Source organism: Pan paniscus, chromosome 4, assembly GCF_029289425.2.
Source record: "Pan paniscus chromosome 4, NHGRI_mPanPan1-v2.0_pri, whole genome shotgun sequence".
Classification (NCBI taxonomy): Eukaryota; Metazoa; Chordata; class Mammalia; order Primates; family Hominidae; genus Pan; species Pan paniscus.
Genome location: NC_073253.2, coordinates 35,553,769 through 35,574,838, shown reverse-complemented (window position 1 = coordinate 35,574,838; position 21,070 = coordinate 35,553,769). Strand labels below are relative to the sequence as shown.

General features: G+C 41.2%; 1 protein-coding gene across 2 annotated transcripts in view; it reads left to right on the top strand.

The window, feature by feature from the left end:
* CMYA5 (cardiomyopathy associated 5) overlaps nucleotides 1–21,070 on the top strand; it is a 105,593-nt gene that overhangs the window by 37,096 nt on the left and 47,427 nt on the right. For both annotated transcript variants that reach the window (XR_008625358.2, XM_003822278.6), the window contains exons 2-4: nucleotides 3,263–13,751; nucleotides 18,134–18,229; nucleotides 19,538–19,771. Coding sequence is in view for 1 of the 2 variants with exons in the window: in XM_003822278.6 (XP_003822326.2) it covers nucleotides 3,263–13,751; nucleotides 18,134–18,229; nucleotides 19,538–19,771 (10,819 nt within the window). In the remaining variant the exon portion in view is untranslated. The remainder of the gene's footprint in view (nucleotides 1–3,262; nucleotides 13,752–18,133; nucleotides 18,230–19,537; nucleotides 19,772–21,070) is intronic.

Genomic DNA, 21,070 nt, shown 5'->3' with positions numbered 1-21,070 from the left:
TCATGCCTGTAGTCCCAGCACTTTGGAAGGCCAAGGTGGGCAGATCACTTGAGGCCAGAAGTTCGAGGCCAGCCTCACCAACATGGTGAAATCTCGTCTCTATTGAAAATACAAAAAATTAGCCGGGCGTTATGACACGCACCTGTAATCCCAGCTACTTCCGAGGCTGAGGCAGGGGAATCACTTAAACCCAGGAGGCAGAGGTTGCAGTGAGCCAAGACTGCACCCCTGCACTCCAGCCTGGGCGACAGAGCAAGACTCTGTCTCATAAAATAAAATAATAAATTAAAAAAACTGGAAATTAAAAAAGAATGTTTGGTTGTCTCTCCATATTAGATTTTGAATTTCTTAGAAGAAGGTTCTAAGTGCTTTATATTTGTACTCCTAGTATTTGAACTCAATGAAAGTTTATTAAGTAAAGAAATACATGAATGAATGAAAATGAGTAAGCAACGATTGAGTGAGTGAATCAGTAGGGCTCTCCTGTCTTGTGACCACCATGTGTGTTCTCTCCTCAGCACTCATGAACTCATTCTAGCTGGTAATGAAAACTTCTCTGGTTGGGCACATAGAATCTACAATCAATAGTTAACTCTAAATTGAACTTATAATTGAATTTTATAATGCTTCTACTTTCATGGGCATTCAAAATGCTGACTTCCCAGATGCATGTCATAACCTTAATTTTTAATTTCATCCTATTTCTAAGTGACATGGAAGAGAGAAGATGTAGGATGAGTTGAAAGTTTTGTGGAATAGCTTTAATTAGGTATGTAAAAGAGCCTGAAAAAACAGTTTAAAATAAGATTCTGTTCAGGACCAAGATACAGTATTAATTCCTAATTAAGTTCAGCAGTTTAATACCCAAGCAAATGAGTGAGAGCAGAGTTGCGGGGAAGTGGAGAGACTACTTCTTCCCGACCCTTCACTCATGGCATGTATAGAAAATGATATAATTTATAGCACACTAGGGTGAATGGATCTGGCTGCTTGCTATTGCAGGCTAGTGGCCCAAGGGGTCTGGCTGCCTCAGGCTCCCCATGGCTGTGCTGAGAACTAAGGAGACCAGGATCTCAGGACAGCCATAACCCCTTTGCAGTAGACTGCTGGGGAAACTCTGAAGCTTAATAAGGGAAGTTGAGTGCACCTGCAAGGACTTATGGTCCTGGTCCCCACCCAACCTAACAAACCAGGAAGGGTTTGCAGTGAGAAAGAAAGATATGTGCTATTTAAGTGTCAGAGCTAGGATTGTTTAGGCCAGTGATTTTTTTTTTTTTTTTTTTGAGACGGAGTTTCACTGTTGTCACCCAGGCTGGAGTGCAGTGGCGTGATCTCAGCTCACTGCAACCTTCGCCTCCTGGGTTCAAGCGATTCTCCTGCCTCAGCCTCCCGAGTAGCTGAGATTACAGGCACCCACCACCACACCCAGCTAATTTTTGTATTTTTCGTAGAGATGGGGTTTTACAGTGTTGGCCAGGCTGGTCTCAAACTCCTGACCTCAGATGATCCACCCGCCTCGGCCTCCCAAAGTGCTGGGATTACAGGCGTGAGCCACTGTGCCTGGCCAGGCCAGTGATTCTGAATACATATTGTAGTCGCCTGGCAGCTTTTAAAATCTAAAAACATAGCAATGTGAAGACCAGACCCTCGTACAATTAAATCAGAATCTCTGTGGAGAAGGGTATGGGGCAGTATTAGTATTTTTAAAAAAGTTTCCACAGGTGGTTTTTATAATGTCTCAGAGTTAAGGACCTCTGATATATGCAGAGACTGATGATAAAAACAGTTTACGAAGGGACATAAATCTAACTGTAGATTTTTTTTCAATTGCCTTAATTTAACACTTATGTTTCGTGTTTTTAACAGAAGGTTTTTTGTTTTTATTGTTGTAGACAGATGTAAGCCAGTCAGTAGCTGGGCTTCATCTTGCATATTCCTAGGAGGAAATATGTTTATGAAGTGATGGCAAACGTGGCTGCTGCATTGGTCAGGAATGATAACCGCAGAGGAATTTAAACCCAGCCTTGAGGAGTAGGTAGAATTTACAGTTGCAGAAGTGGAGTATTGTCGGGGCTCTGCATTCTAAATGGAGGAACAGCGTAAGTACAAGTGAGGAAGAGGTAGAAGACAATTTCAGAGAAGAGCGCTACAGAGTCTAAGATGGGGGCCCAATAGCAAATGAAGGAGCGGCCAAAGCCAGCCATCTCGGAAGGGATGAGAGACCAGTCCACGGACACAGCCTTTCCACACGTCTGTATCCCGTAGCAGCTGCAAGTGATCATGCCCAGGCGCCTTTCATCATGTGTCATCAGGAAGGCCTGACTACAGATAACATTTATTGAGTGAGCACTAACTACATGCCAGGAATATTCCCTAAGCATTTCACGTGAGTTAACTAATTTAATCTTCACAACAAGCTCACGAGATAGGTTCTATTATTATCCCTGTTTTATAGATGAGGAAAGTGAAGCACAGTAGGTTGACATTTTTTGTGACCTCTCTCTATTCAATGACCTGTTTTCTCTTTATCATGACTCAGAGTTCCCAAGATCTATTTGCCAAACAGTGAATTATTGTTAAAACAGGAATTTACCTGTAGGGGTAGGGTGCAGGTACACACTTGGAAAGAATGTCAGATAGGGATTAGAGAGCTAAGGATTTTGAACATCTTTTTTTTTTTTTCCTGTGGATATGAAGAATTTGCTGAGATTTTAAAGCAGGGGGTGGCATACTGAGCTGTTTAGTAAAGCCAGTCTGGGAGGATGGGGCACAGTGGGTTAAGAGTGGGGGGAAATGAGGTACCTGTGATGCCAGCTGACCAGTTAGGAAGTTAATGGCAGTGACTAGGAGGGAAGTGGTGAAAAGCTGGGTGAGGTGGCGATCGTGGTAACGGAGAGAGCACAGATACAAGAGTTATTATGAAGATGCTGGTGACTAGAGTGGGCTTGAGTGACTGCTGAGTCCCGACGAGATCAGGAAGGCAATCCTGATGAGAGAAGGTGGTAAATTTAACTTTAGCTTTTTTGAGTTTGTGGAATAGTGAGTCATTCCAGCCTGGGATGTGTCATTGTATTGGGTATCCTGACTTTGGTTTTTAAACTTTATTTGATATACATCCCTCTTTTTGACATGGAAGGCAATATTGATGTATTTTAATTTCACATTAATCCTTTACCTGGTAAAAATGTATTTACTTATTCTATTAATTAATTAATATTATTTTATTATGATAATATATAATTAATATTGTTATTTGCTGTAGGTTATCAGACCAGGATGAAGAGGGAAAGATCAAGCAGGAGTGTATCATATCTGACCCCTCCTTTTCCATGGTGACAGTCCAAAGGGAAGATAGTGGGATAACCTGGGAAACCAATTCAAGTAGATCTTCTACTCCTTGGGCTTCAGAAGAAAGTCAGACTTCTGGTGTGTGTAGTCGGGAAGGGTCAACTGTGAATTCTCCTCCTGGAAATGTTTCCTTTATTGTGGATGAAGTGAAAAAGGTTCGGAAAAGGACTCATAAGTCAAAGCATGGTTCACCATCATTACGCCGGAAAGGCAACAGAAAAAGAAATTCTTTTGAATCCCAAGATGTTCCAACAAACAAAAAAGGCAGTCCTTTAACTTCAGCAAGCCAGGTACTAACCACGGAGAAAGAGAAGTCATATACTGGCATTTATGATAAAGCAAGAAAAAAGAAGACCACTTCAAATACACCTCCAATTACTGGGGCAATATACAAAGAACACAAGCCATTAGTGTTAAGACCAGTCTACATAGGAACAGTACAATATAAAATTAAGATGTTTAATTCGGTTAAAGAAGAATTAATTCCTCTACAATTTTATGGAACATTGCCAAAGGGTTATGTAATTAAAGAAATACATTATAGGAAAGGGAAAGATGCATCCATTAGTCTAGAGCCAGATTTGGACAATAGTGGTTCTAATACAGTGTCCAAAACACGCAAATTAGTAGCCCAAAGCATAGAGGATAAAGTAAAAGAGGTTTTTCCACCCTGGAGAGGCGCACTCTCCAAAGGATCAGAGTCCCTAACCTTAATGTTCAGTCATGAAGATCAAAAGAAAATTTATGCTGATTCTCCCCTAAATGCCACATCTGCATTGGAGCACACAGTTCCCTCTTATTCAAGTAGTGACAGAGCAGAACAAGGAATACAGCTCAGGCATTCACAGTCAGTGCCACAACAGCCAGAAGATGAAGCAAAACCACATGAAGTGGAACCTCCATCTGTGACACCCGACACACCTGCAACTATGTTCCTGAGAACAACAAAGGAAGAATGGGAGCTTGCTTCACCAGGAACTGCAGCTTCAGAGAATGACTCTTCAGTCTCACCATCATTTGCTAATGAGGTAAAGAAGGAAGATGTGTATTCTGCTCACCATTCCATTTCTCTGGAGGCAGTGTCACCAGGTCTGGCAGCATCTACCCAGGATGGTTTGGACCCAGACCAAGAACAGCCGGACCTGACTTCAATAGAAAGGGCAGAACCAGTCTCCGCAAAACTGACCCCTACCCATCCCAGTGTCAAAGGAGAGAAGGAGGAAAACATGCTTGAGCCATCCATTTCTCTTTCCGAACCTCTAATGTTAGAAGAACCAGAGAAAGAAGAAATAGAAACTTCCCTACCCATAGCTATTACCCCTGAACCTGAAGATTCTAATTTAGTAGAAGAAGAGATCATAGAACTTGATTACCCAGAAAGCCCATTGGTTTCCGAGAAGCCCTTCCCACCACATATGTCCCGTGAAGTGGAGCACAAAGAAGAAGAGCTTATTCTACCATTATTGGCAGCATCATCTTCTGAACATGTTGCTTTGTCTGAGGAAGAAAGAGAGGAAATTGCATCTGTTTCTACTGATTCTGCTTTTGTATCAGAGTATTCAGTACCACAGGATTTGAACCATGAACTACAGGAGCAAGAAGGTGAGCCAGTTCCCCCATCCAATGTAGAAGCTATAGCTGAACATGCAGTTTTGTCAGAAGAAGAGAATGAGGAATTTGAGGCTTATTCCCCAGCTGCAGCCCCTGCATCTGAGCGCTCTCTCTCACCATCCACAACTGAGAAGACTTCAGAGAACCAGTCTCCACTGTTTTCAACAGTTACACCAGAACACATGGTCCTATCAGGAGACGAGGCCTCAGAAAGTGGGTGTTACACACCAGACTCCACATCTGCTTCTGAATATTCAGTTCCATCACAGGCAACAAAACAGTCACTGAAGCAAACAATTGACCATAAGTCTCCGTTAATATCGAAAGGTGTTTCTGAGTACATGATTCCATCAGAAGAGAAGGAAGACACTGGATCGTTTACTCCAGCTGTGGCCCCTGCTTCTGAGCCCTCTCTCTCACCATCCACAACCGAAAAGACTTCTGAATGCCAGTCACCACTGCCTTCTACTGCCACATCAGAACACGTGGTCCCATCAGAAGGAGAGGACCTAGGAAGTGAACGTTTCACACCGGATTCAAAGTTGATCTCCAAATATGCAGCCCCACTCAATGCAACACAGGAATCTCAAAAGAAAATAATCAATGAGGCATCCCAATTCAAACCAAAAGGTATTTCCGAGCACACAGTTCTGTCAGTAGACGGCAAGGAGGACATTGGACCATCTTCCCCAGATTTGGTTGTTGCATCTGAACACTCTTTCCCACCACACACAACCGAGATGACTTCTGAATGCCAGGCCCCACCACTTTCAGCCACCCCATCTGAATATGTTGTTCTATCAGACGAAGAGGCAGTCGAGTTGGAACGATACACACCCTCTTCTACATCTGCTTCTGAATTTTCAGTACCACCATATGCAACACCGGAGGCACAGGAGGAAGAAATTGTCCATAGATCTCTAAATCTAAAAGGTGCATCCTCACCCATGAATTTATCAGAAGAAGATCAAGAAGACATTGGACCTTTTTCTCCAGATTCTGCATTTGTGTCAGAATTCTCATTTCCACCGTATGCAACCCAGGAAGCAGAGAAAAGAGAATTTGAGTGCGATTCTCCAATATGTTTAACATCACCATCTGAGCACACTATTTTGTCAGATGAAGACACTGAAGAAGCGGAACTGTTCTCTCCAGACTCAGCATCACAAGTTTCAATCCCTCCCTTTAGAATCTCAGAAACAGAGAAAAATGAACTTGAGCCTGATTCACTATTAACTGCAGTGTCTGCTTCAGGTTATTCCTGCTTTTCAGAAGCGGATGAGGAAGACATTGGATCCACAGCTGCTACACCTGTATCTGAGCAGTTCAGTTCATCACAGAAGCAAAAAGCTGAAACTTTCCCTTTGATGTCTCCGCTTGAAGACTTAAGTCTGCCGCCTTCAACAGATAAATCAGAGAAAGCAGAAATTAAGCCAGAGATTCCAACAACCTCAACATCTGTATCTGAATATCTCATTTTGGCACAGAAGCAGAAAACTCAAGCATATTTAGAGCCTGAGTCTGAAGACTTGATTCCTTCACATTTAACCAGTGAAGTGGAGAAGGGAGAAAGGGAGGCAAGTTCATCAGTAGCTGCAATACCTGCTGCTTTACCTGCACAATCATTTATAGTAAAGGAAGAAACCAAACCTGCATCTCCACATTCAGTTTTACCTGATTCAGTCCCTGCAATCAAGAAAGAACAGGAACCCACAGCAGCACTCACTCTAAAAGCTGCAGATGAACAGATGGCTTTGTCAAAAGTCAGAAAGGAAGAAATTGTGCCTGATTCTCAAGAAGCTACAGCACATGTATCACAGGATCAAAAAATGGAGCCTCAGCCTCCAAATGTTCCAGAGTCTGAGATGAAATATTCAGTTTTGCCTGACGTGGTAGATGAGCCAAAGAAGGGTGTCAAGCCCAAATTAGTTCTAAATGTGACTTCTGAACTAGAACAGAGAAAGTTGTCCAAGAATGAGCCTGAAGTAATAAAACCATATTCACCTCTAAAGGAAACATCTTTATCTGGACCTGAGGTTTTATCAGCAGTGAAAATGGAGATGAAACATTATTCCAAAATAACAACTACACCTATAGTGCTTCATTCAGCTTCCTCAGGAGTGGAAAAGCAAGTTGAACATGGTCCACCTGCACTAGCATTTTCAGCTTTGTCAGAAGAAATTAAAAAAGAAATTGAACCCAGTTCCTCAACAACTACAGCATCTGTAACTAAGCTTGATTCAAACTTAACCAGAGCAGTAAAAGAAGAAATCCCAACAGATTCATCTCTTGTCACTCCTGTAGATCGTCCAGTCTTAATAAAAGTAGGAAAGGGTGAATTAGGAAGTGGTTTGCCACCACTGGTAACATCTGCAGATGACCATTCAGTTCTTGCAGAAGAAGACAAGGTGGCAATTAAAGGTGCTTCTCCCATTGAAACTTCATCCAAACATTTAGCTTGGTCAGAAGCAGAGAAGGAAATTAAATTTGATTCACTTCCAAGTGTCTCCTCTATAGCAGAGCATTCTGTTTTGTCAGAAGTAGAAGCCAAAGAAGTTAAAGCTGGGTTGCCAGTAATCAAAACATCATCTTCTCAGCATTCAGATAAATCTGAGGAAGCAAGGGTAGAAGACAAACAAGATCTTTTATTTTCTACAGTCTGTGACTCTGAACGTTTGGTTTCATCACAGAAGAAGAGCTTGATGTCTACCTCAGAGGTGTTAGAGCCTGAACATGAGCTTTCACTCAGCCTATGGGGTGAGATAAAGAAGAAAGAAACTGAACTTCCTTCATCACAAAATGTGTCACCTGCATCCAAACATATAATCCCAAAAGGCAAAGATGAGGAAACAGCAAGTTCATCTCCTGAGTTGGAAAATTTAGCATCAGGTTTAGCCCCAACATTACTGCTCCTCAGTGATGATAATAACAAACTGGCAGTGGAGGTATCTTCTACAGCTCAGGGAGACTTCCCATCAGAAAAACAAGATGTTGCTTTGGCAGAGCTGTTTTTGGAACCTGAGAAGAAAGACAAGCCACACCAACCGTTGGAATTACCAAATGCTGGGTCAGAATTTTCTAGTGATTTAGGTAGACAAAGTGGATCCATAGGTACAAAACAAGCAAAGTCTCCCATAACTGAAACAGAGGATTCTGTTTTAGAAAAAGGCCCAGCTGAGCTTAGGAGCAGAGAAGGAAAGGAAGAAAATAGAGAGCTTTATGCATCTTCTACGATGCCTGCAATTTCAGAGCTTTCATCATTGCTTAGGGAGGAATCTCAGAATGAAGAAATTAAACCTTTCTCTCCCAAGATCGTCAGCCTAGAGTCGAAAGAACCACCTGCCTCTGTAGCTGAAGGAGGCAACCCAGAAGAATTTCAGCCATTTACTTTTTCTTTAAAAGGATTATCAGAGGAGGTTAGCCATCCAGCCGACTTTAAAAAGGGAGGAAATCAAGAAATAGGCCCATTACCACCAACTGGAAATTTGAAGGCACAAGTCATGGGAGATATTTTAGATAAGCTAAGTGAAGAAACAGGCCACTCAAATTCATCCCAGGTACTCCAGAGTATAACAGAACCATCAAAGATTGCTCCTTCTGACCTCCTTGTGGAACAAAAAAAGACAGAAAAAGCACTTCATTCAGATCAAACTGTTAAATTACCTGATGTAAGCACCTCTTTTGAAGATAAACAAGATCTGGGTATTAAGCAGTTTTCACTTATGAGAGAGAATTTGCCTTTGGAACAATCAAAATCATTTATGACAACCAAGCCTGTGGATGTCAAAGAAACAAAAATGGAAGAATTCTTTATTTCTCCAAAGGATGAAAACTGGATGTTGGGAAAGCCAGAAAATGTGGCTAGTCAACACGAACAGAGAATAGCAGGATCTGTGCAGCTGGATTCCTCTGGCAGCAATGAGCTGAGGCCAGGGCAGCTCAAGGCTGCTGTGTCCAGTAAGGACCATACATGTGAAGTGAGAAAGCAGGTCCTGCCGCATTCTGCTGAAGAATCTCATTTGTCATCACAAGAAGCAGTATCTGCTCTTGATACTTCCAGTGGTAATGTAGATACCTTATCAAGTAAAAGTTACTCTTCTGAAGAAGTAAAGCTGGCTGAAGAACCAAAGTCTTTAGTCCTAGCTGGAAATGTAGAGAGAAACATAGCAGAGGGGAAGGAGATTCATTCTTTGATGGAGAGTGAAAGTTTGCTATTGGAGAAAGCAAACACAGAGCTTTCCTGGCCTTCCAAAGAAGATAGCCAGGAAAAAATTAAGCTACCTCCTGAAAGATTCTTCCAGAAACCAGTGTCTGGCCTATCAGTGGAACAGGTGAAGTCAGAAACAATCTCCTCTTCTGTCAAAACAGCCTATTTCCCGGCAGAAGGTGTGGAACCTGCATTGGGCAATGAAAAAGAAGCACACAGGAGCACACCTCCTTTTCCTGAAGAGAAGCCATTGGAAGAATCAAAAATGGTTCAGTCAAAGGTTATTGATGATGCTGATGAGGGAAAGAAACCAGCACCTGAAGTAAAAATACCCACACAAAGAAAACCCATCTCCTCAATCCATGCAAGAGAGCCTCAATCCCCAGAGTCACCTGAGGTGACACAAAAGCCACCTACACAACCAAAGGTGGCTAAGCCGGACCTTCCTGAGGAAAAGGGAAAGAAAGGAATTTCATCTTTCAAATCGTGGATGTCCAGCTTGTTTTTTGGATCGAGCACTCCAGATAACAAAGTTGCTGAACAAGAAGACTTAGAAACACAGCCAAGTCCATCCGTAGAAAAAGCAGTGACTGTGATAGATCCTGAAGGTACAATTCCCACCAATTTTAATGTAGCTGAGAAACCAGCTGATCATTCATTATCAGAGGTAAAACTTAAAACTGCTGATGAACCCAGAGGTACTTTAGTAAAATCTGGTGACGGTCAAAACGTTAAAGAAAAATCCATGATTTTATCAAATGTAGAAGATTTACAACAGCCAAAATTCATTTCTGAGGTGTCTAGGGAAGATTATGGAAAAAAAGAAATCTCAGGCGATTCAGAGGAAATGAACATAAACTCAGTAGTTACTTCTGCTGATGGTGAGAACCTTGAAATTCAATCTTATTCACTAATCGGTGAGAAATTGGTTATGGAAGAAGCCAAAACTATTGTTCCTCCTCATGTTACTGATAGTAAAGGAGTCCAGAAGCCAGCAATCGCTCCTCCATCTAAATGGAATATTTCTATTTTTAAGAAAGAGCCAAGAAGTGATCAAAACCAAAAATCACTCCTTTCATTTGATGTAGTAGATAAGGTGCCACAACAGCCAAAATCAGCTTCCTCCAACTTTGCAAGTAAAAATATCACAAAGGAATCAGAGAAACCAGAGTCAATTATTTTGCCAGTAGAAGAATCAAAAGGCAGTTTAATTGATTTCAGTGAAGACAGACTCAAGAAAGAAATGCAAAATCCTACTTCCTTGAAAATTTCCGAAGAGGAAACAAAACTCAGGTCTGTTAGTCCAACTGAGAAGAAAGATAATTTGGAAAACAGATCATATACCTTGGCAGAAAAGAAGGTGCTGGCAGAAAAACAAAACTCTGTGGCCCCATTAGAGCTTAGAGATAGTAATGAAATAGGAAAGACACAAATTACACATGGATCTAGATCTACTGAACTGAAAGAATCAAAAGCCGATGCTATGCCACAGCACTTCTATCAAAATGAAGACTACAGTGAAAGACCCAAAATCATTGTTGGTTCTGAAAAGGAGAAAGGTGAAGAAAAAGAAAATCAGGTATATGTGCTTTCAGAAGGAAAGAAGCAGCAGGAACATCAGCCTTATTCTGTGAATGTAGCCGAGTCTATGAGTAGAGAATCAGATATCTCTTTAGGTCATTCTTTGGGTGAAACTCAATCATTTTCATTAGTTAAAGCTACATCAGTTACTGAAAAATCAGAAGCCATGCTCGCAGAGGCTCACCCAGAAATCAGAGAAGCAAAGGCAGTAGGAACCCAACCACATCCTTTAGAAGAAAGTAAAGTTTTGGTAGAGAAAACCAAGACTTTCCTGCCGGTGACTCTTTCTTGTCGTGATGAAATAGAGAACCACTCTTTATCTCAGGAAGGAAATCTAGTATTAGAAAAGTCAAGCAGAGATATGCCAGATCACAGTGAAGAAAAAGAACAGTTCAGAGAGTCAGAGCTATCGAAAGGCGGTTCAGTAGATATCACAAAAGAAATTGTGAAACAAGGATTTCAAGAAAAGGCAGTAGGAACCCAACCACATCCTTTAGAAGAAAGTAAAGTTTTGGTGGAGAAAACTAAGACTTTCCTGCCAGTGGTTCTTTCTTGTCATGATGAAATAGAGAACCACTCTTTGTCTCAGGAAGGAAATCTAGTGTTAGAAAAGTCAAGCAGAGATATGCCAGATCACAGTGAAGAAAAAGAACAGTTCAAAGAGTCAGAGCTATGGAAAGGTGGTTCAGTAGATATCACAAAAGAAAGTATGAAAGAAGGATTTCCATCTAAAGAATCCGAAAGGACTTTAGCTCGTCCTTTTGATGAAACTAAGAGCTCAGAAACACCGCCATATTTGCTGTCACCTGTAAAACCACAAACTCTTGCTTCAGGAGCTTCTCCAGAAATTAACGCAGTGAAGAAAAAAGAAATGCCACGATCAGAATTGACTCCAGAAAGGCATACAGTTCATACTATTCAGACATCTAAAGATGACACATCCGATGTGCCTAAACAATCTGTTCTTGTTTCAAAGCACCACTTGGAGGCTGCGGAAGATACCCGTGTAAAGGAACCACTGTCTTCAGCAAAAAGCAACTATGCTCAATTTATATCTAATACATCAGCAAGCAATGCTGATAAAATGGTTTCTAATAAAGAAATGCCCAAGGAACCTGAAGACACGTATGCAAAAGGTGAAGACTTTACAGTGACTAGTAAGCCAGCTGGACTTTCAGAAGATCAGAAGACTGCCTTTAGTATCATTTCTGAAGGCTGTGAGATATTGAATATTCATGCTCCGGCCTTTATTTCTTCAATCGATCAGGAAGAAAGTGAACAAATGCAAGATAAATTAGAATATTTGGAAGAGAAAGCCTCATTTAAAACCATACCACTCCCTGATGATAGTGAAACAGTTGCTTGTCATAAAACATTAAAGAGCAGGTTAGAAGATGAAAAAGTTACCCCATTGAAAGAAAATAAACAAAAGGAAACTCGTAAGACAAAAGAAGAGATATCCACAGATTCAGAAACTGATTTATCATTTATTCAGCCCACAATTCCCAGTGAAGAGGATTATTTTGAAAAATATACTTTGATTGATTATAACATCTCCCCAGACCCAGAAAAACAGAAAGCTCCACAGAAATTAAATGTTGAAGAGAAACTCTCAAAGGAAGTTACAGAAGAAACTATCTCTTTCCCAGTAAGTTCAGTGGAAAGTGCACTAGAACATGAATATGACTTGGTGAAATTAGATGAAAGTTTTTATGGACCAGAAAAGGGCCACGACATATTATCTCATCCAGAGACCCAAAGCCAAAACTCAGCTGACAGGAATGTTTCAAAGGACACAAAGAGATATGTGGACTCAAAGTCACCGGGGATGCCTTTATTTGAAGCAGAGGAAGGAGTTCTATCACGAACCCAGATATTTCCTACCACTATTAAAGTCATTGATCCAGAATTTCTGGAGGAGCCACCTGCACTTGCATTTTTATATAAGGATCTGTATGAAGAAGCAGTTGGAGAGAAAAAGAAGGAAGAGGAGACAGCTTCTGAAGGTGACAGTGTGAATTCTGAGGCATCATTTCCCAGCAGAAATTCTGACACTGATGATGGAACAGGAATATATTTCGAGAAGTACATACTCAAAGATGACATTCTCCATGACACATCTCTAACTCAAAAGGACCAGGGCCAAGGTCTGGAAGAAAAACGAGTTGGTAAGGATGATTCATACCAACCGATAGCTGCAGAAGGGGAAATTTGGGGAAAGTTTGGAACTATTTGCAGGGAGAAGAGTCTGGAAGAACAGAAAGGTGTTTATGGGGAAGGAGAATCAGTAGACCACGTGGAGACCATTGGTAACGTAGCGATGCAGAAGAAAGCTCCCATCACAGAGGACGTCAGAGTGGCTACCCAGAAAATAAGTTATGCGGTTCCATTTGAAGACAACCATCATGTTCTGGAGCGTGCAGATGAAGCAGGCAGTCAGGGTAATGAAGTCGGAAATGCAAGTCCAGAGGTCAACCTGAATGTCCCAGTACAAGTGTCCTTCCCGGAGGAAGAATTTGCATCTGGTGCAACTCATGTTCAAGAAACATCACTAGAAGAACCTAAAATCCTGGTCCCACCTGAGCCAAGTGAAGAGAGGCTCCGTAATAGCCCTGTTCAGGATGAGTATGAATTTACAGAATCCCTGCATAATGAAGTGCTTCCTCAAGACATATTATCAGAAGAACTGTCTTCAGAATCCACACCTGAAGATGTCTTATCTCAAGGAAAGGAATCCTTTGAGCACATCAGTGAAAATGAATTTGCGAGTGAGGCAGAACAAAGTACATCTGCTGAACAAAAAGAGTTGGGCAGCGAGAGGAAAGAAGAAGACCAATTATCATCTGAGGTAGTAACTGAAAAGGCACAAAAAGAGCTGAAAAAGTCCCAGATTGACACATACTGTTACACCTGCAAATGTCCAATTTCTGCCACTGACAAGGTGTTTGGCACCCACAAAGACCATGAAGTTTCAACGCTTGACACAGCTATAAGTGCTGTAAAGGTAAATAGATGTTGAACACACATAATTAATAATATATATATACACATTTAATTTGCTTTAACATTTTCTCAATTTTAAAGATGATTAATATTTGATCATTGATCTTTAAGCAGAATGGTCTGAAAGCAAACTAAGAATATTTCTCCAAGAATTTAGTTAAGGTAGGCTTGACAGACATTCATTGAGTACAGCCCACCCTCCTTATCCTTGAGTTCTGCATGCTTAGAATCAACCAACCGCAGATCAAATATATCCAGGAAAAACACACACACACACACACACACACACACAAAACAATAAGAGGGGGCCGGGTGTGGTGGCTCACACCTATAATCTCAGCACTTTGAGAGACCGAGGTGGGAGGATTGCTTGAGCCCAGAAGTTTGAGACCAGCCTGGGCAACATGGGGAGACCTTGTCTCTACTAAAAATACAAAAATTAGCTGGGCATGGTGGCGCACACCTGTAGTTTAAGTTACTTGGGGGGCTGAGGTGGGAGGATCAGTTGAGCCCGGGAGGTCAAGGCTACAGTTTGCTGAGATCCCGCCACTGCACTCCACTCTAGGTGACAGAGTGAGACCCTGTCTCAAAAATAAAATAAAATAAAAAATAAATAAAAATAGCAGCAATAAAAATAATACAAATAAAGACAATATAGTACAACTATTTACATAGCATTTATACTGTATCAGGCATTATAAGTAATCTAGAGATGATTTAAAGTATAGGAGAGGATGTATGCCGGCTATGCCATTTTATATCAGAGACTTGAGCATCTTCATATTTTGGTATCTGCTGACATCCTGAAACCAGTCCTCTGCACATATTGAAGACAACTGTACACACTGTGTGCCACACATTTTTCTAGGCCTAGGGACTAGCAAGAGAGACAACACAGGGTCACTGCCCTTGAGGAGCTTGGTATTTTATGGCAATAGTCCTTAACATTACCAAAAATGCCAAATAATTTGAAATTTAAAAAATTACCTTTGAGCAAAAAACTGCAAAAAGCAGTTTCCTTCCTATTTATCTACAATATCATCCTTTAAAGAGACACATTTACAATACATTGAGACATTTCATTGCAAGTTATATATGAATAATACATTAAGACAGTTTAAGATTTTACTTTCTTTGTATTTCCTTTTAATTTATAAAATTCATGTTAGAAGCAGAAATTTTTTTGCATTCTTTCTGGCTATGTCTGTAGGACCCCAGTGTTCCAGATAAGTTAGTCCCAACATGTATCCTCCTGTAAGTGACTATAAATACTCCACTTCCCTGAGATACTATTGGAATGTAGTCTTTGAGACTCTCCTCTACCTTTCCATAGCCCTCCTACTGGTCTCACCATTCTTACCTCTTTAATCCATTCTCCATAGGGCAGCTGGAATTATCTTAAAATTACTAAATAACAATAACGATTGAGGATTTACTCTGTGCCATGCACTATTTTTTGTTTTTGTTTCTGTTTTTTAGAGACAGAGTCTCGCTGTGTCACCCAGGCTGGAGTGCAGTGGTGTAATCACAGCTCACTGCAGCCTTGACCTCCCAGGCTCAAGTGATCCCTCCACCTCAGCCTCCCAAGCCCCAAGTAGCTGGGAATATAGTCATGCACTGCCACACTGGGTTAATTAAAAAATTTTTTTTGTACAGACAGGGTCTCCCTATGCTGCCCAGGCTGGTCTAGAACTCCTGGGCTCAAGCCATCCTCCCTCCTTGGCCTCCCAAAGTGCTGGGATTACAGGTGTGAGTCACAATGCCCAGTCTTAAGTTCTTTATATACAGGATATCTTTTAGTCTTTCTAACAGCTCTGTCACTGTCATTAGTTTGCAGATAATAAAATCGTCTCAGAGAGTTTAAATGATTTGCCCAAGGTCATGGAAGGCGAAACTGGGGCTGGTACCCAGATCTTTCTGATGCCAGAGCTCATGTTCTTGACTATATACGCATACTGCTTGGCTCAGTACCTTGATAATGGTAGTGATTTTCAATATGATCATTCAATTAGGTCCTTGTTAAATAATTATCAGACTCATTTTGATTCAATAAGATAACATATTAGAATCTTGGCATTTTTTAACTCCCAAATTAATTCTTCTCAACTTGTCTGATATTGGTTCTAGTTCTCCAGGGTATAGTTTTGTTGAAACTTTACTTGTTAAAGTTTGGGGTTAGGGAGTAGGGCAACTTCTTTTGTGAAATCTCAGACGTCACATGCATGAGCTACAGTGGAAGTGGGCCCCATTCTGTGGTGATACTTTGTTTTAACTCACAACTACTGAGCACTGCCAGCAGAAAGAAGACTGAATTTTTTTGGTCTTCTTAATATGTTTTGTTTATCTCTATGAGTTTTAGATATTAAAAAATAATCATCTAAGTATTATCAATTTAAAACAAATTTTATAAGTAGAGAGATATGATGTCTCCTGCCTTAAAATCATTTTTAAAGTTTTTTTTAATTCTTGATCTTCTCTAAACAGTATGAGAAGGAGAAGGTGGGAACCCAGTTGACTAAAGCCAAGCAGCTAGCTTCATTTCATTAAGTCAGCTATGAAGATTAGTAAGAGTTGTTTGGTTGGCAATTCCTCCTCCTACTCCTCCTTTCTCCTCCTTCCTCCTCCTCCTCCCTCTTCCTCCTCCTCCTCCTCTTCTTCTTCTTCTTCTTCTTCCTCCTCCTCCTCCTCCTCCTCCTCCCCTTCTTCCTCCCCCTCTTCCTTTCCCCCCTCCTCCTCCTCTTCTTCTTCTTCCTTTTTTCTTCTTTCTTCTTTGACAGGGTCTCTGTTGCCCAGGTTAGAGTGCAGCGGCATGATCATCATAGCTCACTGAAGCCTTCTGGGCTCAAGCAATCCTCTCGCCTCAGCCTCCTGAGTAGCTGGGACTAGAGACACATGCCATCACACCCAGCTACTTTTTAAATTTTTAGTGGAGACAAGATGTCAGTATGTTGCCCAGTCTGGTCTCGAAGTCCTGGCTACCAGCGATCTTCCCACCTAGGCCTCCCAAAGTGCTGGGATTCCAGGCAGTAGCCACTGCAGCTGGCCAGTTGGCAACTTTTTAAAAATAAAAATCAATTTAAAAAATTGTAGCTTGAGAATTTTCTAGCATCTTAAGGGCAGGCATTTGTGCCTGTTCCAGGAGCCAATGGCTGCAGTTACAGATCACCCAAGTCCTTGTGTTTCCTCCCCAGTCCATCCCCATCATGTGCTTATCTTTTGTCTGTTATTTATTTTCTTCATTTACTCACTCCCTTCCTGCATTCTCAGTGTTTATTTATCTCCCATTGTGTGTTAGGAACTGTGCTAATCATTAAGAGTGAAAAAAAAAAGGAAGATGGACTTGTAGATTCCCAAAATCAATACAATGTTGCAAAAGCCCAATGTTCTGAGAAACTAACCTTTTGGGAGTGAAATGGTGGGGTAGGAAGGGGAATGTTAGCAAAGGTGTCTCTAAAAGGTGACGCTTGGGTGAGCTTTAAATGAGATAGAGCTCTTCTAGCAGTCAAGGGCAGGGACAACATTCTAGAGCCAAGGAATACCATATGAAGGCACACAGATGAGAAAGAGTGCAATGACAAAGCCTGTGTGATTGGAGCCTGGGGGCTGTGGAGAAGAGGTAAGGGCCATAGAGGGAAGTAGAGACCAGATCCTGAAGAGGCCTCCATCAATGTTGTATCTCCATCAGTCTGTGGTAGTGAATCAGACAGCTGAAGCTCTGCTATTTTTTCTGCTTTGTTATTTTTTAAGTTTAGCAAGATTGGCTGTTGCTAGGTTTATAATTACGGCTAAAGTGGGTACCATGCTCCCCTATCACCCCATATGTTTTCTAGTTGGCTGTTACCCCTTGAGTATTTTAACCCTTTGAGGGTCATTAGAACTTTTAGGTCCCTTTAGTAGGGAGTTTCTCTCAGTTGGTATGCTAAATTTCGGGCCTTGTGGCACTCTGATCACCTTCTCAGGCCATTAGTGTAAAAGTGAAGAAATTACTCAGGTATATTGGAACAGTTTAGCAAAAAGACTCCTCTCTCAGAACATATAAAAACCAAGGCCTTACTAGAGAGAACGCATTCAAATCTATGGTTCATTAAAACAGGTATGTTTTGAGCTCATCAGTTTATCAAGAAAGTCCATTCTTTCACTTACGAAGATATACTGTCTTTGTGTAGTTGTTTTGAGGTTTTCACTCAAAACCTCCTAATTATCATACAGAATTATCTATAGTCAGATGAGGCAGTAAAGAAAATTTAAGGATTGATTTGTTAGTGGATATAGTATAGTAAGTCTCTACCAAACATACTAAATTTATAAGGAACTTGGAGCTCACTGGTTGAAGTTCTCTTCCTAAATGTCATATACTAAGGATATCTTAATTCTTTTCTTCAGGTTCAATTAGCAGAATTTCTAGAAAATTTACAAGAAAAGTCCTTGAGGATTGAAGCCTTTGTTAGTGAGATAGAATCCTTTTTTAATACCATTGAGGTAAGTTAACACACCCATTTTACCTTAACCCGGCTTGTTCACAGTATCAGAAGTAAATGATTCTGAGGTGAAGGGATCTGACTTGGGGATTTTATGCGCATGTGTTGTTTGCCATTGTTGGTTCGGTTCCATTCAAAGCGAGAATGCTTAAAGTCTTCTCTCTGTGCATAATGAGTGAGACTCCTTTCTGCCTATGGATAAAAGATTTGCCTGTAACAACAGACATGCATTTATTAGACACTTACTATAATAGGGCAAATGCTTTACATGCTTTACCTGACTGAATCCTCACAATTATATGAGATAGGTGTTATTATTGTTCCAATTTTATAGATAAGAAACCAAGTCTTAGAGTACATTCCTCATTTTCATGCCTCTCACTGGGTTAACTCTGCAGAAATGCTCTGAGTCACTGTCCAGTGTCCCATGCCCAGGGCCAGCGAGTGCCTCTCATAGCACGACTATCTCTGATGAGTTCATACTCTCCTAGCTGCTGGCTCTTATCCCTTCTGCAGGGAAGAGAGGGACTAGCAATGCTCCATCCTTATACAGAGATGGCCCAGGCACCCTCACCAGTCAATCAGGACTGGCAGAGGGCCTGAGGCCACTGCAGAGGCTGCTGCACAGTTTCCCTACTACTGGGGCCACTCCACATGCTGGTTTGCTTGTAAGAGGTCTGCTTAATTCATGTTGTAGATCAACTAGTACATGCTAGTTATTTCGGGTGTCCCCTTCCCCAGGTGTCCTTTTTAGGGAGTAAATTATGGGATCATCTTATTACTAGCCCCACTAGTGAGGATAGCCAGGCATCTGGATGTGTCTGGACAGGCAACGAAGTTTCTCCCACTGTGGGATAACCTGCCATCTCGCTGGAGAACATTTGGGGAGGTAGCCCCCATTCCATATCTGGGCTTTCTGCCTTGCACTGTGATTTTAGTGGAGTGATGCATTTCCACCATCTGAAGGCCAGGGATGCTCACTCAACGTGATGCCATTTTCAAGTTTCATCATGTGTGAGTGCAGGTGGGCAAGACTTCCATATGAAAAAATATATATTTTGTATTATGGTAGCTAAAACTTTCTTGATGATACTGTTACAGTAAATTCTATTTCTTTATTGCAAAACTAATTGTGGGAAAGGGATTGGTAGGTTAGAAATTTGAACTGTGCATGTGATGTCTGATTCTCTGATCAGGATGCCAGAGGTCAATTCTTTAAAAGGCTGGTGTTTCCAAAAAAAAAAAAAAAAAAAAAAGCAGCATTTCTTGTTTCATTCAGAAGTGGGCTTTTTTGCTTGTTTGTTTTCAGGAAAACTGTAGTAAAAATGAGAAAAGGCTAGAAGAACAGAATGAGGAAATGATGAAGAAGGTTTTAGCACAGTATGATGAGAAAGCCCAGAGCTTTGAGGAAGTGAAGAAGAAGAAGATGGAGTTCCTGCATGAGCAGATGGTCCACTTTCTGCAGAGCATGGACACTGCCAAGGACACCCTGGAGACCATCGTGAGAGAAGCAGAGGAGCTTGATGAGGCCGTCTTCCTGACTGTAAGTGCCAAGTAAAATGGGCTCAAACACCTTGCGCCCACTCTGGCACATCTACTTTTAAAACTTCATTTTTCACTATTCCTTAAGATTATTTATATCTCTGTGTGGGATTTATATAATTCTGGCATTTAAACATTATTTGGGCATGCCTGATGCCTATAGAAAAGGCCCAGCAAACCCTGAAAGCCTCAATGCCCAGATCCAGCTGAAAGATACAGCTGAAAGAGACAGCCCACAGCATCATCATCCATTGCGTCCCACTGGATTGATTGGTCACTGTCTAAGAGGGAGGGAAAGAAGCCTTGTTCCTGCCATGCTTTCCCTCTGAGGGCCAGCTGGCGTCCTCAGGCTGGCTCCTGGGGCCATCCTCTTCACTCTCTAAGCTGAAGTGACCACTCATATGGGCTGTTCCCCCTCTGAGCCTGGCCAAGGGGCTGAGAGTAACATTTGGGTGTGCAAAAGGATGACATAATGGGGTACCCCTCTCAGGTAATAAATATGTTGGTGTTTTTACAAGGGGTTTCTTGGGGACAGGATTCCTTAATTCAAGCAGGTAACTTGTAGACATGGAAATTCCCTTGGGTGCTCCTCAAATTGCACCAGCAGAGACACCTCTGTGCTCCCTGCAATTCCCTAGGATATTCAGTGAGATGCTGGGTCTCCATGAAGCCAGGATTAAGCAGAAATAGTGGAGATGTCTTCCCTGAAGGCAGTTCCAAGCCTAATTGTCACACAGCAAGAAGCACTGCTCTTAGGATGACTGGGAACCTCCCTTTCAAAGTTCACCATCCTCCTACCCTTTAGAAAACTTTGGAGATACAGCAAGGCAAAACGGAACAATGTTAGCCTTTTGATTTGCCTCTGGGGACAGCTCTTGCCAGGGCAAATTTTGGTGAAGTGGACATGGCCATTCTCAAAGAGAACTAAACTCATTACATTGTTTTGTGTGTAATTAAGGCAAAGCTTCTTATTCGTAAATTGGGCACTGCTTGTGAAGCATAACGTTAATTAAGTGCTTTTTGTTCCCTGAGAACCTTATCTTTGTTCTGTAAGAATAAGAATAATTTACTTCTTTCTAGAAGAGCAAACTGTAAAAAAAAAAAAAAAAAAAAAAAAAAAAAAAAAAAAAAAAAAGATGGCATTTCTACTTATAAAAGTAATACTCATTTTTTAAAATTGGAAAATATAGAAAAGCACACAAAATGTCACTCAGCTAAATACTGATTACAGTTTTGATCTCTATCCCTCATTGAAAACATTTAAGTCATTTTTCCTGCTTTAGAGAATTCTATTCTGGAA